Source organism: Petaurus breviceps, unplaced genomic scaffold (assembly GCF_028583685.1).
Source record: "Petaurus breviceps papuanus isolate PSGF00001 unplaced genomic scaffold, PetGlider_PUasm1.0 186, whole genome shotgun sequence".
In the NCBI taxonomy this organism is placed as follows: domain Eukaryota; kingdom Metazoa; phylum Chordata; class Mammalia; order Diprotodontia; family Petauridae; genus Petaurus; species Petaurus breviceps.
In genome coordinates this window covers 20,569,320-20,583,200 of record NW_027185798.1, presented here as the reverse complement: position 1 = coordinate 20,583,200, position 13,881 = coordinate 20,569,320, and the positions used below count along the sequence as shown (strand labels likewise).

The 13,881-nt window shown below is 42.1% G+C and overlaps 1 protein-coding gene across 3 annotated transcripts in view; it reads left to right on the top strand.

Annotated features, from left to right (window-relative positions):
- Positions 1 to 12,323, top strand: part of NSRP1 (nuclear speckle splicing regulatory protein 1) — a 63,113-nt gene extending 50,790 nt beyond the window's left edge. Inside the window, exons 4-9 of one of the 3 annotated variants that reach the window (XR_011168652.1) lie at positions 1,751 to 1,900; positions 3,589 to 3,717; positions 4,836 to 5,043; positions 6,136 to 6,244; positions 8,302 to 11,832; positions 12,107 to 12,323. Coding sequence is in view for 2 of the 3 variants with exons in the window: in XM_069089738.1 (XP_068945839.1) it covers positions 1,751 to 1,900; positions 3,589 to 3,717; positions 4,836 to 5,043; positions 6,136 to 6,244; positions 8,302 to 9,271 (1,566 nt within the window). In the remaining variant the exon portion in view is untranslated. Of the gene's footprint in view, positions 1 to 1,750; positions 1,901 to 3,588; positions 3,718 to 4,835; positions 5,044 to 6,135; positions 6,245 to 8,301 lie in introns of all 3 variants that reach the window. The other 2 variants (XM_069089738.1, XM_069089739.1) reach the window with 2 other exon arrangements.
- The last annotated feature ends 1,558 nt before the right edge of the window (positions 12,324 to 13,881 follow it).

The following is a 13,881-nucleotide window of genomic DNA, read 5'->3' as shown; positions in this document are numbered from 1 at the left end:
TGGATATATGTCACTGTACTTACTGAAAAATGATATATTGAGTCAGTTTAATTTATCATAAACATTATAAAATCCTGAGTTACTGGTTTATAATAAAGCCAGAGCTCAGTTTTCACAGTATACTTAGTTGAATTTCTTTTTAGTTATTAAATGCAGGTGCTGGATTTTAAATTTACAGGCAGGTGAATGCTCTTCATTTTTCTTCACACGAATCGACACAGTTTCAGTCTTAATTGATTACTTTACTTGTTCTGATGTGTACCTCTCCTTTCTGACACCACTCATAAGATCGTAAGTTTAGAGCTGGAATGACCCTAGTAATTTTATAGATACAAAAACCAGAGACCACAAAATTATAGCAATAGTTAACACTTGTGAGTATTATAATACCTTATATTATTACTATTTTACCTAGTGAGTATTACAGTACCTTTAAGATTTGCAGAGCAGTTTACATATCTCACTTGAACCTCACAGCCCCCCTGTGAGGTAAATGATACTATTATCCCCATTTTTCTACATGAGGAAACTGAGACTGATAGAGGCCAAGTGACTTAACCAGAGTTCCATAGCCAGTTAGCATCTGTGGTTTGAGTCTTAGGTCTTCCCGGCTCCAAATTCGGCACTCTCCACTGTGCTCCCTTGTTCTCTAAAGATGGGTAATAATTTGCCCATGGACGTACAGGTAGTAAGGGGTAGAGCCAGGATTTAAATTCTACTTCTTTCACTCCAAAACCAAGATTCTTGCCACTTTTAATGCTGCCTTTTATAAAATACCATGATTTTATTTTTATATATATCTAAGTTTAGGAAATCATAAAACTCAAAACGTATTTAATTTTCCTTTTTTGGAGGGGGGGGTAACATTTAAATTGATTTACTTAAACTCACATGATACAGATTGCAACCCATTCATACCCCATACTGAAGGACTCTCATCCATTACTTAAAGAACTGTAAAAGATATTTCTCATTAATATCTTTTAGTGCTTTTATTCATGATCCAGGAAGAAATAAAAGCTGTCAGTCTAATTGGATAGGAGAAGCACTGTAAAATGAGGAAGTTGGACTTGACCCATCCCTTCTAGCTGCAAATCTATGATCCTAAGCAATGATTAAATGCCCATTTAGATTGGAATTAGAGCTGGATTCAGTGGTAAGTTGAATCTAGAAGGAGACTCTAAGAATAAAAGTTCACCATAGGAGGTCCAACCCAACATGGGGAGGCTTTCCTCCCTTTCTCCCAACACCTAAGGACTGCCAGTGCTGTCATCCCTCTCCTTCAATACATGACAGTCCATCCTTTCTTTCTGTCACACAGTCTTTGATAACATCTTTTACTTCTGTCTTTTAGCGTTCCTTGCTGGTTATGTTGCAAACTGCTCACATCCTTTCCATTGCCCTCTATATGATGTTCATCTTTAGTTTTTTAGAGACGAATGCTATTCCAGGTTTTGCTGTCACATATCAACACCTGTTAAGTGTTTTGTTTTGAAAACGTTGGCCTTTGCAGTCGGGAAGCTTCAGGTCAATAAAAGTTTTGTAATTTTCTCAAAGCAGTCTAGCCCACCATCCTCCTTTTCAACTCCGGGTTCAACTCATTGTCTCTCTGTATTGTCAGTCTTAAATATACATACTGTTGGACAAGCTCTATATTCACATGCATATTAAAATCTGGGCATTATACATTCTTCACCCTTTTAGTCTTTCCTGTGTGGATAGTCAGGCAGACTCCTTTGAATGATTATAGATCTCTTCCAGGAGTCTTTGCAATATCTGGGAGCTTGATGGAAATCAAGATGTCTTCTACAAAGAGGAGCATCTGGAAGACTCACAAAGAATCCTTCGTCAGCCCAGTCTCTACCCTGTATCTTTTCCATCCCTGTGGCAAAAATTTCTGGTGAGCATATATCTCTCTGTTTTATGCTTGCCTGATATTTATTATAGAGGGTCATTGAGCAAGTTTATTTCTGTTATATCTTCCAAGAAATCTTAAATGATCTTGCTATATAGATGGGAGACATTTTGCCATAAGATTCACCAAGTGGAATGCTTTTTTTCTAATAAATAATAAGCACAATGAGATCTTAAATTCTCTGTTTAGTTATTATGAACTGATAAAGATGTGTTCCATTGTTGAATATTATTTGTGGAAGCCTGCTTGTTTTCTAGTAATGCCCTCACTGTGGATATCCTTAATTCATGTACAGATGACCCATATAAAGATTATATATAGATGGGAGAGAAAGCATAGAGCTCAATAGTTGTTGGAATCAATAAGGTCTGATTTTTCCCCCTATGGTTTTGTTAATCTTCTCCTTTAAAAATCTTGTAAATCAGTCCTTCAGCATTCTCATAACTATATCACCTTCAACCAGGATCTCCTTTATAAATGCTTGATCCAGCCAGCAGCTTTTTCCTGCTTTGTTATCTTTAGTGATGTTCTGTTTCTTCTGTAAATACTTCAGCGACTGTGGTGCTAAAATTTAAGTGTGTTGGTTCCACTATCCTTGAAGGAGAAAATTTTGTTGTAATAATTTTTGCAAATCTTTTCCTTTTTTTTTTTTTGGCCAGAGAGTCAAATATTTGCTAAGGCACTTTCTAGGTTCTTTCGTTCTCCTTGTAGCAATTATAGTAGTTTAACTTGTGGATAAAATTATCATGGTTGGTGTCAGTATTCTTTTTCTTTTCTCTTTCCCATTTTAAGTTTTCAGCAGCTTGGTTGACTAATTTAGGGTTGTCTTCAATTATATGTCATTTATTTTTCTTATTACTAGTCCTTGTTTATTATACATTCTGACTTTAGATCTGAAGTCAATGTGCACTGTGCATAGAAACCTGATTCAAAGATAACTCTCATCTCTTTTCTTGGCTTTTAAGATAAGAACAGTTTCATTCTTTCTGATAGTGTTTGGTAGAACCTACCGATTGCTTTTCTTGAGAAAGCATTCATGATATAGAGGCAAGAAGCTTCTGTATGAATCTCCAAGTCTTTGACTTCTCTCATTTCCTTTTCCTGAGCCAGACTTTCCCATGTATTTACTGACTTTTTCCCACCTTTTCTTTGAAGCCACCAAGTATCAAAGTGTGTTTTGCTTTGTTTTGGAGGTCTGTAAAATGAAGAGATTGAGCCAACTACTCACTTGCTATTTCTTAGATCCCTTTCAGCTTTAAATCCAATGATAGTGTATGTAGAGGCATGTAATAAGAATATATTGATGGAGTCAGAGGATACAGATTCACATCTTGCCTCTGACACTTAGTATCTGTGTGATCCTGGGCAAGTTGTTCAACCTCTCTATGTTCGAGATTCTTCTACCCTAAAAAGGGAGGCTGGGCAAGATGAGCCCCAAGGTCCCCTTTGCCCTAAATCTTTGATTGGACCTGTGAGATTAATTCGTTCTTTATAGGGATCTGTGACCTGATACTCGCCACATGTCAGTGTGAAGATGCTCACAACCAGGAGAGGAGTCCTGCCACTAGATAATGAATTCTTTGGGTGGGATAACCCATGAGAGTTTGATAAAATTGATGTTTACCAAGGAATTGGGTTTTTTTTTTAACCTTTTTCTTTCCTTTTATTAACAGACCAAACTTGAAATCCAGAAGGCCCTAGCAGAAGATGCCACTGTGTATGAATATGACAGTATTTATGATGAAATGCAGCAGAAGAAGGAAGAAAGTAATCCTAAATTACTTTTGGTAAAAGACAGACAGGTTTGTGTTTAAAAATATAGATTTCTCTATGACTTATTTCTAAATGCTTTATATTTCTTCTAGGTTCAAAGTATTTCTTTATTTATGCTTTGGTTGGCATAACCTTTGCAGTCATACTTAGAATTAATAAAGTGATATGTGTTTCCATTAGAATCTTATTGCTAAGAATAAAATTAAAAACAGCTCCTAATTTTTAATATTTTTAAAGCCCTCTAATTCTAGATACTTAAATTTTTTGGCATTCAAGTAACCATATAACATGCAGGAAGTTCTAAGAATAACCACTCACTATTTCTAATAATTTATTGTGAAAATATTGATATTTGCTGTAACAGCTTGCAAATAATCACCCCGTCTAGCCCCAAATAACCTGTTTAGAAAATTTACATTGATCCTCTTCACAGTGTCCAGGTGTGACTGTTTTTTCACATTATAAGAACCAGAAGGCTTTGTCTGTAGCCCTCAAAGACTAGGTCCCATAACACCAAATTGAAAAAGGAGAATTGGAGCATTTAAAATTGATTTTAGATAGACGATCTGGTTGATTTTCTATAAAAACATTTGGATTTTTAAAGAACCTGTGCAAAAGTGTATATTTCTTTTTGTGGCTCTATTTTCCTATACTTTTGGTGCCCAACAGTAAAGGGGTACAGAGAGATGCTATTAAAAATGTTTCCAGCAGATGTGCTAAACTCAGTAGCAGCGCTGGCTTACAGATTTTACATTCAGTGGCATACTTGGTAGGAGAAGGAGAATCAGAAGAGATGAAGTGCATTCCCTTCTCAGAGCAAACCTTCTAGAGTTAGCTTTTTATTAAATACAATTCTAGTCTTAACCTTCATGGGCCATTTTAAAGTTCCTTCTCTTATCCCTTTGGACTAATCATTTCTATGCCCTCCTGGCTTGGGTTCAAATCCAGCCTCAGACACTTCCTGGCTGTGTGACCCTGGGCAAGTTAATTAAACCCTGTTTGCCTCAGTTTTCTCATCTGTAAAATGAGGATGATTAGAGTGCCATGCCTGACACATGGTAGGCACCATACAAATGTGTTAGCTGTTATCATTATTATCATAATTGGATGTGAGTAAGAAGCAAGCCACGGTATGTCTTTCTTTTAGCCTAAGTACATCCACAGCCTACTCAAAGCAGTTGAGATAAGAAAAAAGGAGCAAGAGAAAAGAATGGAAAAGAAAATTCAGAGAGAACGAGAAATGGAAAAGGGAGAATTTGATGATAAAGAAGCCTTTGTGACATCTGCTTACAAGAAGAAGCTTCAGGAGAGAGCTGAGGAAGCAGAAAGAGAGAGGAGAGCCGCTGCCCTGGAGGGTGAGTAGTGAGGCCAGGCCCGGGGGCAGGGGACAGAGGTGGGGAAACCAGCTAGCCACCCACAAGCCAGGCCGTGGTTGTCAATGAGCTGAATTCACAGTCCTCACAGTGCCCCGCAGCACACTTCTTAGAATGTTCTTTCTTTTCATTGATTCAAAACTTGCAAATACTTCAAGACATGAAGAGGAGGGAAGTAGACTACATAAGAAGCTATGGATTTCTCTCTGGCAGTTTTAAAAACATATACACTCTCTCTCTCTCTCTCTCTCTCTCTCTCTCTCTCTCTCTCTCTCTCCCCCTCCCCCTCTCTCTCCCACTAGTAATATATTTTCTTGTTTGTGTCCCTTTGCTGCTCATCCCTTTCCTGTGCGCCTTTCACAAGTTATATTGGTGCTCTTTATCCTTTACCGCTCTCCGCCAGCTCACCTTCCCTCCTCCCCCAGGTAGAAGCCAGTATGTGTAGTCAAGCTAACTAATCAGCACATTGGCCTTGTCTGGGTCTGGGTGTCTCGTCCATCACCTCTGCCGAAGGGTGGGAGCTACATGTCATCATTACTCTGTCAAAGTCAGGATTGGCCCCTGCTCTGGTCAGAGTTCTGAGGTCTTTCTAAATTGTATCTCCTCATGTTATTGTGATGGTCCATCCTTCACTTGGTTCTCCTTGCTTCCCTCTGTTCATTTCATAGAAGTCTTCCTTGTCTGTCCTTTTCCTCATTTCTTATGACCCAGTAAAGTCCCTTCCGCCACATGCTGCTTGGGTCTCTTTTGTCTCTTCCTCTCTAACAGAAGCCAGGCTTCACAAACAGCAGTGTTCAGTGAGTTCAATAGCCCCTCGAAGGAGTGTACAGATGTTCACATTATCTCTGTTTTAGAGTTGAAGAAGCTAAGCCTCGGTGGCTGAGCTCTGTGCAGAGCACATGTGACGTGCAGCCTGGGCACGCTGCCCGCTGCCTCAGTAAAGCAGGGAGGCTGATCCCTGCCTGGCCTTTCTCTCAGGCGTGTTAAGAAACCTCTTTATGGGCCCTTGAGGTCTTTCTGTGAGTCACTTATTGTCACACCATTGAGCGTACTGTACTGTGTTTTGGGTTCTAGCTCGTCTGGACGTAACCAAGCAGAAGGATCTCAGTGGATTTTATAGGCACCTTTTGAATCAAACAGTGGGAGAAGAGGAAGTGCCTGAATGCAGCCTTCGGGAAGCCAGGTAGGCAGTGACTCCAGCCACAGATTCTGGGGAGATGCCGTGGAGGGTTTCTGGTGGGCCCTCATGGGGCTCCTGTGAGGGACAAGGCTTCTTTGAGGCTCATGTCAGTCCTCTCACTGGTGGGCCTCCTGTTGCTCACAGTGCATGTCCTCTGGCATAACCCAGGCCAGGCCATCTGCACCCATTCTCTTCACTTGGAAACTCTGAGAAGGGCCCATTACTTGGGCTTAAAGGGATGTAGGTCATTCTCACTTGATAGTTGTGACATCAAACTGGCTAGGGAGTCATTGGCATCTACTCGTCGCCAGTGCTTGAGGTTTGGCATTGCTCCAGAAGAAAGCGGGTGTGAAATGAGAATTTAATTTTTATGTGACTGGGCTTCTGAGCGAGTGTCTTTGTGCTTTGTCTGGAGGGCAGTGAAGAGGAGCCTGAGAACCTCCAGAAGCCAAGGGCTCCATTTCAGATTAATAATAATAATAATAACACATCCCTGTAATACTTTAGGGTCGTAAAGTGTTGTCTTCTAACACTCCGTGGTGGAGGTGTGGGGATGATTGTTAGTATTATCTCTGTTTTACCACTGAAGAGACTGGAGCTCTTAGAGATTAAACAACTGGCCCGTGACTCCACAGACAGGTCTGGGGTGGATTTGAACCTGGCCTCCCAACCTGAAAATGGCCCCCTTCTCTCCAGTTAACCATGCTGCTGTCCTCAGAAAGCCACCAAAGCAACTTTTATTTGTTCTTTTTTAATATGAAGAGGCAGATGTCATATTAGTGCTATTAGTCCTAAATAAAGATGTGACTTATGTGTGTCTAATGGTGAAGGTCTTCTTTGCGATCAAGAATGTGGGTCTTTTGCACAATAACAAACCTAGCTGTAGGTGTCTGTAAGAGTAACAATCACGCTCCTAATCCTAATCATGTAGATAGAGTTAAGAGGAGAGTTTGTCATGAAACTGTCTTTAAACCACCTTATTCTCCTGACGGGCAGCACTGTTCAGAAGACCAGACTCTGGACACAGGCAGAGCACCGGATTTGATTCTGTGTTGGCCTTTTCCCCCAGTACTTAATGTGTGGTTCCAGGAGAAGTTGGAATTTAAGAAAGTGTATTTGGAAATACAAATCCAGAATGGGGTTTGTTCTACATTCTGACTTTTCTTTGAGTTTTCGTCCAGAAATAGACCTGAAGCCAGCTGAGAAATCCCACACCCATTTTTCTGAACTTAATAATAGTATTCTAAACTACTAGCAAGTCCTTTTGGCCAGGATACTCTGCCAGCAATTTCTGGAGAACCACAAACTATTACTATATTAGTGTGATTAGTAAAAATGAACTTGTGGGTGATGTAAATAAATTCACCACACTTATCAGCTATGAAAATGTAAAAACTATAAATTATTTTAGCTTAATTCCATTTTAATATTAGTATATGCTTATACCACACATTTCCTGCTTTGTTCTAATAAATACTGAGCACTGTATCAGGAAGCTGGTGTTGGTCTGCCATAGGGAGGATAGATTTAGTGAGGACACAGCATCATGACCGGATATGAGATCTTGCCTCCCTCTTGTTGTGAAAAATCTTATTTTCATGGAAGTTTGTTACTGCTTATATGACATCCCATTTTTAAAACTGAACCCTGTTTAACTTACCACCACCCCTACTGTTAACCCATGCTCTGAAATCTCTTTTGTGAAGCTCATGAAATTATAAATAGAAGTCAGTAATTTTTTAATATTAGTCTTTTTATCTCAGTGCCTTACAAAACACTAAGGACCAGGCAGACAGAGTGAGCAGCCCATATGCAGAAGAAGGCTCATTCCTCCTTCTTTGGTTTAATAAGCAGTGACAGTTTGGAAGAGAGGGCTCTTCTGCCTTTAGAGTTTACCCCATGAAGTGACTTTTGTCCCCATTACTCACACTTGTAGAGACAGGAAACATCAGGTCTTCTTCAGAGGAATGGTTCCCGTACTGAGAGGAAATGCATGAGCCCCTCATTTCTTCTACAGCTGACAGTGTGATTTTATTTTGTAATTATTCATTTTTCTACAGCGCTAGGATAAAAGAGGAGAAGCCGCAGGGTTATTCTGATGAATTAAATCCAGATAACAGAGTCCCAGATGACAGAGACATACCCAAAACCAGAGTGAAAAAAGAGGAAAACCCTGATGCAGACAGCGACCTGGATGTGGACAACAGTGAAGAAGATGATAAAATGGCAGACAAGGGTCATTCGAGCTGCAGGAGTGACAGGAGCCAAGCCCCCTCCAGCTCCTCAGGGGAGGACAGAGGACACTCTGACAAGAGCCACGCCAAGAGATCCAGGACAGGAGGTAGCCACTCAGGGGTGAGGGATAGAGGTGATCAGCATCAGGACCGTGGCTTTGAAAGCAAGGTCAGGGAGCAGGACAGACATCCCCTTGACAGTGGTCGCCAGAAAGAAAAAACAGATCAGCACAGGTCCAGGGAGGACAGTAAAGACTATGTCCGGAGGAGGCACGAACAGGAAGATAGAGAGAGAGGAAAAGAGAGGAGAGAGAGGAGGAGGACTGAGGACCCAGAGCGGGAGAAGCAGCCCCCCAGGGATCGAGAAGGAGCCAGACGGAGAAATAGTGAAGATCAGCATGATGAGGAGAGGGAGGCAAGAGAGGAAGACAGAGGCCATGCTGAGAGAAAGAAAGACAGGCGTGAGAAATGCAGAGACAGGGAGCTGAGCATCAGACCTTCAGAGAGGGCTCAAGAGAGGGGGGGGCAGAGCTCAGGTTCTGGGGCACAGGACAGGCCGTGTGGGGAGGAAGCCTCCAGCAAGGAGGGAGATGTGGAGAGGGCCTCCAGCCCCGAAGGAACACAGGGCTCAAAGCACCGGCAAGAGGAGGAAGGAGAGGAGAAGCCAACTGAGCCTCTGAGCAAGTTTGCAAAGCGCAGCAACAAAGAAACTGTGATGTCAGCGAGAGACCGGTACCTGGCCCGGCAGATGGCTCGATGTGGTGCCAAAACCTACATTGAGAAAGAAGAGGACTGAGGGACACCCAACAAGTGCTGAGAATGTGTGGGAAAAGGTATGGGCTGAACTGGCCAGAGGAGAGTGAGGTGGGGATGGTTGTTTTTTTTTTACATTTGTTAGGGGAAGGGGCATAGCAGCTTATACATGTTTTCAGCACACTGTAATTTAATGTAAATAAAAATGGCCTTGATTTAAGTAAAAAATTACCTCCTCCAGCTTATACATTTGACTGAATTTGGCAGCCCGTCGCCCATTGTGGGCTGTGTGCAATACACCATGAGAGTGTGAGTGAAGTCTTTTTGGCACCTGGCCAGGAATTCTGGCCAACTGCCATTATGGGCCCTCAATCTGCCAGAGTAGCTGTGCTGTATGTTCTGGGTAATGGATAAGAACCAGAGATGTAACTGAAATGAAGGAAGATCCTGTTTGAAATAGGAACAAGCTTAATAATGCTGAGAACCGTGAGAGGGCCAGGCTTGGCCTGCGCCTCTTGTCAGCGTCACAGAACCAGGCTGAACTGGCACCATGGTCTGTGCTCCCTGGCTGCTGTCTTTCATGGCTTGAGTTCTGGCCTCCTTGGGGAGATGAGCCTCATTCTGCTGCTGGCCAGCCCTTCAGCTCTGCATGGGGCACTTAGGTCCTCTCAGCCTCAGTTTTTATATTTGTAAAATGGGTAGAATGATATCAGCCCTCCCAATTGTAGCGCCAATGCAGCATTTACAGCATCCACAATCACAATAAATAAACTTGCATGGTGCTCGACCGCAAAATATAACAGACTCTCCATATATAAGACAGAAGCAAAACATTTATTCAGACACCAAAAAGCCAAATCCCAACACCAGGAAACCAAATCCATCATAGCAACATAGAAGCGAATGCACCACAACATAGCAGAGAACTACACCATCCTTTAACCTTCCCACAAACCAGTATTTGACCGATATTTTACTCACGAGCCTGACTCCTTGCCTGGATGTCCTTTCTCTCCCACCTTCTCTCTGGCTCCGAATCCCAGCTTCTCCTGTGGGCTCTGCTGCACCCTTCAGCAAACTCCTCCCACCACAGGTTCCATGTGATTACATTCAGCCTATTAGGGGGCAGAGTTTCTTTTCAAAGCAGGGAAGATCTTCAGATTACCATTACACCAACCTAGAAGGTCATTGTTAGAGGACCTAACATGTGCAAGCATGACTCAACAACTGACATGCCCTGTAAATCATAACTCACAGTAGTGTAAATGTAACTGACCCCATCTCACAGATGAGGAGACTGAGGCCAGCCAAAGTTAAATGACTTCACCAAAGTCACACAAGGTCTTTGTATCCCAAAAGAGAGAAAAAACAAAAAGGAAAAGGTTCTATATATACAAATATACTTATAGAAGCTCTTTTCTAGTGGCAAAGAATGAGAAATTGAGGAGGTGCACATTAATTGGGTGATGGCTGAACAAATTGTGGTAGGTGATTATGACAGACCACTACTGTGCTGTAAGAAAGGACAAGCAGATCCTCATGTAGAAAAAGAACTGTGGAGTCTGAATGCAGATCAAAGCATACTATTTGCTCTTTCTTTTTTTGTTTCTGCTTTCTCATAGTTCCTCCCAAAGATTCTAATACTTTACAACACAACTCCTGTGAAAACATGTTTAATATGAATGCTTATGTCTAGCCCATATCAGATTGCATGCCCGCTGTCTTGGAGAGGGGGGAAGATTTAGAACTCAAAATCTTACGGAAGTGAATAAGAAAGAAGGAAGGGAAGAGAGAAAGAAGGAAAGGAAAAGAGAAAAAAGGGTAGAAGAGAAAAAGGATGATAGCAGTGATGGAAGGAGCACGTGGGGGTTTTTCAGAGGAGGGAAGACATGGGCATGTTTGTAGGCAGTTACGAAATGAGCCAGAAGAGAGGGGAAGAGGGACAATAAGTCAAAGTGGGGATGATGTGGGGTGGTCTGACGGAGGAGACAGGAGGGAACGGGAGCACTCACATAAGCAGAGGGGTATCCGTGGTGAGGAGCAAAGCCATTCCATCATGTGAGACAGAGATGAAGGAGGAAAAAGTGGTCAAAGATACCTGAGTGATAGGAGATGTAAAATGTGATTTGTTCTGTAAAATGTAAGGTAAAGTTCTCAGCTAAGAGAAGGAAAGAGAGGGAGCCATGGGAGGTTTAAGGATGGATGAAAAAGTTTGGAGGAGCTGCTGTGGGAAGTGAGGAAGTGAGTTGATAAGGGAGGCGTGGTAGGATTGTCCAGCAGCAGTGAGGCCTTAGTTGAGTTGTGTAACATTAACTTGTAGTGGACCCAGTCATGATGGTGGAGTGATTCTCTCCACCTTCTTTTAGCAGCATGTGTGTAGGAACAAAGGCAGAAAATGGAATGATCCAAGGCTGAGGCTTGGCTGGGTGTAATCAGTGATATGAGAAGGTGCCTAAGGGTTCATTGATTGGAGGGCATCTCACCTCTACCCTCAAGGACAGGCATAGCAGGAAATGGGAGGCCTGGAGTGAAGGGAAGGATTGCTTTTCTTTACATTGGCAGGTTCTCCGCATCCCAGTTGGGAGATCATACTGGCCAGAGGGAGTGGCAGATGGCTGAAAGTGGCTGCTTTGGGCAGATGGGAGACACCCATCCTAACTCCTTGTACCCTTTCCTCTGGGGGCATGCTATCCCCAGCTAGAGAGGGAAGGCTCAGGAGCTAAGCACCTGTAGTCTGAAGTCTTAGAACCTGAGGAGGCTAAGAGGCAGCATAAGTAAGTGGTAGGACCCCCCCACTCCCGACCCGTGCAAATAGAAGATGGCGCCAGCCCTGCATAGCCTGTTCTCGGGGGACATGCTCTGCCCAGCGCACCCAAAGCAGGCAAAGATGGAAACATTTGGCCAAAATGAAAATAACCAAATGCCAGGTAGTCCTCTGGCACTCATTTTCATTAAAGTTGTCATTTCTATGTGTCATGGTATTTACTTTATCATGAAATGTTGCTGTATTTCCCTTTGTGTATGTGTGTTTTTCAGTAAGGTAAACGTATAAGAATGTTGACTTTTAAATAAAAAACAATGTGTATTAAGGATTAGCTCCAGTGTCCATGGATTATTTTATTATACTTCTAACATCAGAAAGGAAAAAAAATGACAGGAACAATAACTACTCTTTGTCTTGTTATCAAACAAGTGAGAAATTCTGGGGTGGGGGAGCATGTTAAAAAAGCTAGCTAGGTAGACCCTAGCTCTTGACCAAATACCCTTTACAATTCTAACCAAGATTACTGAATGGAATGTGAGAAAGCCGCCATCTACACATTACAGGTCAGGCACACACTCATTTTGGATCTCAGCAGACCTCACACCAGCCAGAACACAAAGTATTTCATAGAGGACAGGTAAGTTCCTTTTCTCTATATGACAGATATGGCTACAGGACAGGTGAGAGAATTGGTCAGGGGCTAGACAGACAGAAGAACTGGTTTGGGGCTTCAGCTTTTCCACTTAGAGGCGTGATTTTGCATGAGTTATTTGCCATGTCTCAGTCTCAATATCATATCTACACCACACAAGGTCATGATGAAGGCCCAATGAAGTGATGTCCTTGTGAAGTTAGCATCTTCACATCTTAGCATTGAGGTATTTTCAGTTATTTTTGTATCAAAAAACCTAGACCAGGCTATAGAAAATGACTAATAGCTTTAAGTCCTTGGCAAAAGAGTCCAAAAAAACCCCCATTGCTTTCAGAACCATCTCTTCCTTTCACCTCATCAAGGACATTTCTAGATGATAAGGCCTATGTATTCAGAAAAATTCTGCCCTGACATTGCGGTGATGAAAAGTGCCTCAATTGGCTCGCTGATAGGGTACCATTCTCCAGGTATTGCTTTATATGGGTTGTTGCCACGCCCTGGGTGGAAGATGCTTTGTCCAAACCTCAGCTCCTCCCTACCTCACTTGGATGAATTAACTGCTGACTAGTGGACCATTAAAGTCCATGTGATCGATCAGTATTTGGTGACTTCTCAATGCAGGCAGAGAGGAGGAGCCCTAGAATTGGAACAGGTTACCCTGAGTCTTCTAATTTCTTAACTCCTTGTGAAACACTTGCTATGTTAGCTGGTTCATTTGCTTTTGGAAAGCTCCAGTTAAAGTCCTTTCACTAGTATATGGGCTTTCAGCTGTAGAGAAAACACAAGGAGTAGCCAAGAAAAGCTACCAATGGAATGCAGAGCTCAGCCTATGGATCGTTTGGTACTTCCAGTACATGACTGGACTTGGTGAGGAGGGGTTACCTGACAAGATTAGCTCCTAAATTAACCTATTCCAGAGAATGGTTAGAAGTCTTTGGGTGACGCTATACTGCTACCAGACTGTAAGTTTCATGAGGGCAGGGACCATGACTTCAGAGTTCTTCCATATTTTTGAATAAATGTACCAGTTAGTACTGTACACAGTCCTATAGATAATATGCCCACTCTTAGAAATAAAAATAAAGCCCCTTTTTTTTTTCAGTTAAATATACTCCAAAACCAAGTTGAATCACATTTTGAATTTCCCAGGCCTCTACCAAACAATGGTATTCAAGGCCTACACATTAATGATGGGTGATAGCTTTATGTTTTTGAGAAAATTGTCAACTTCATTATT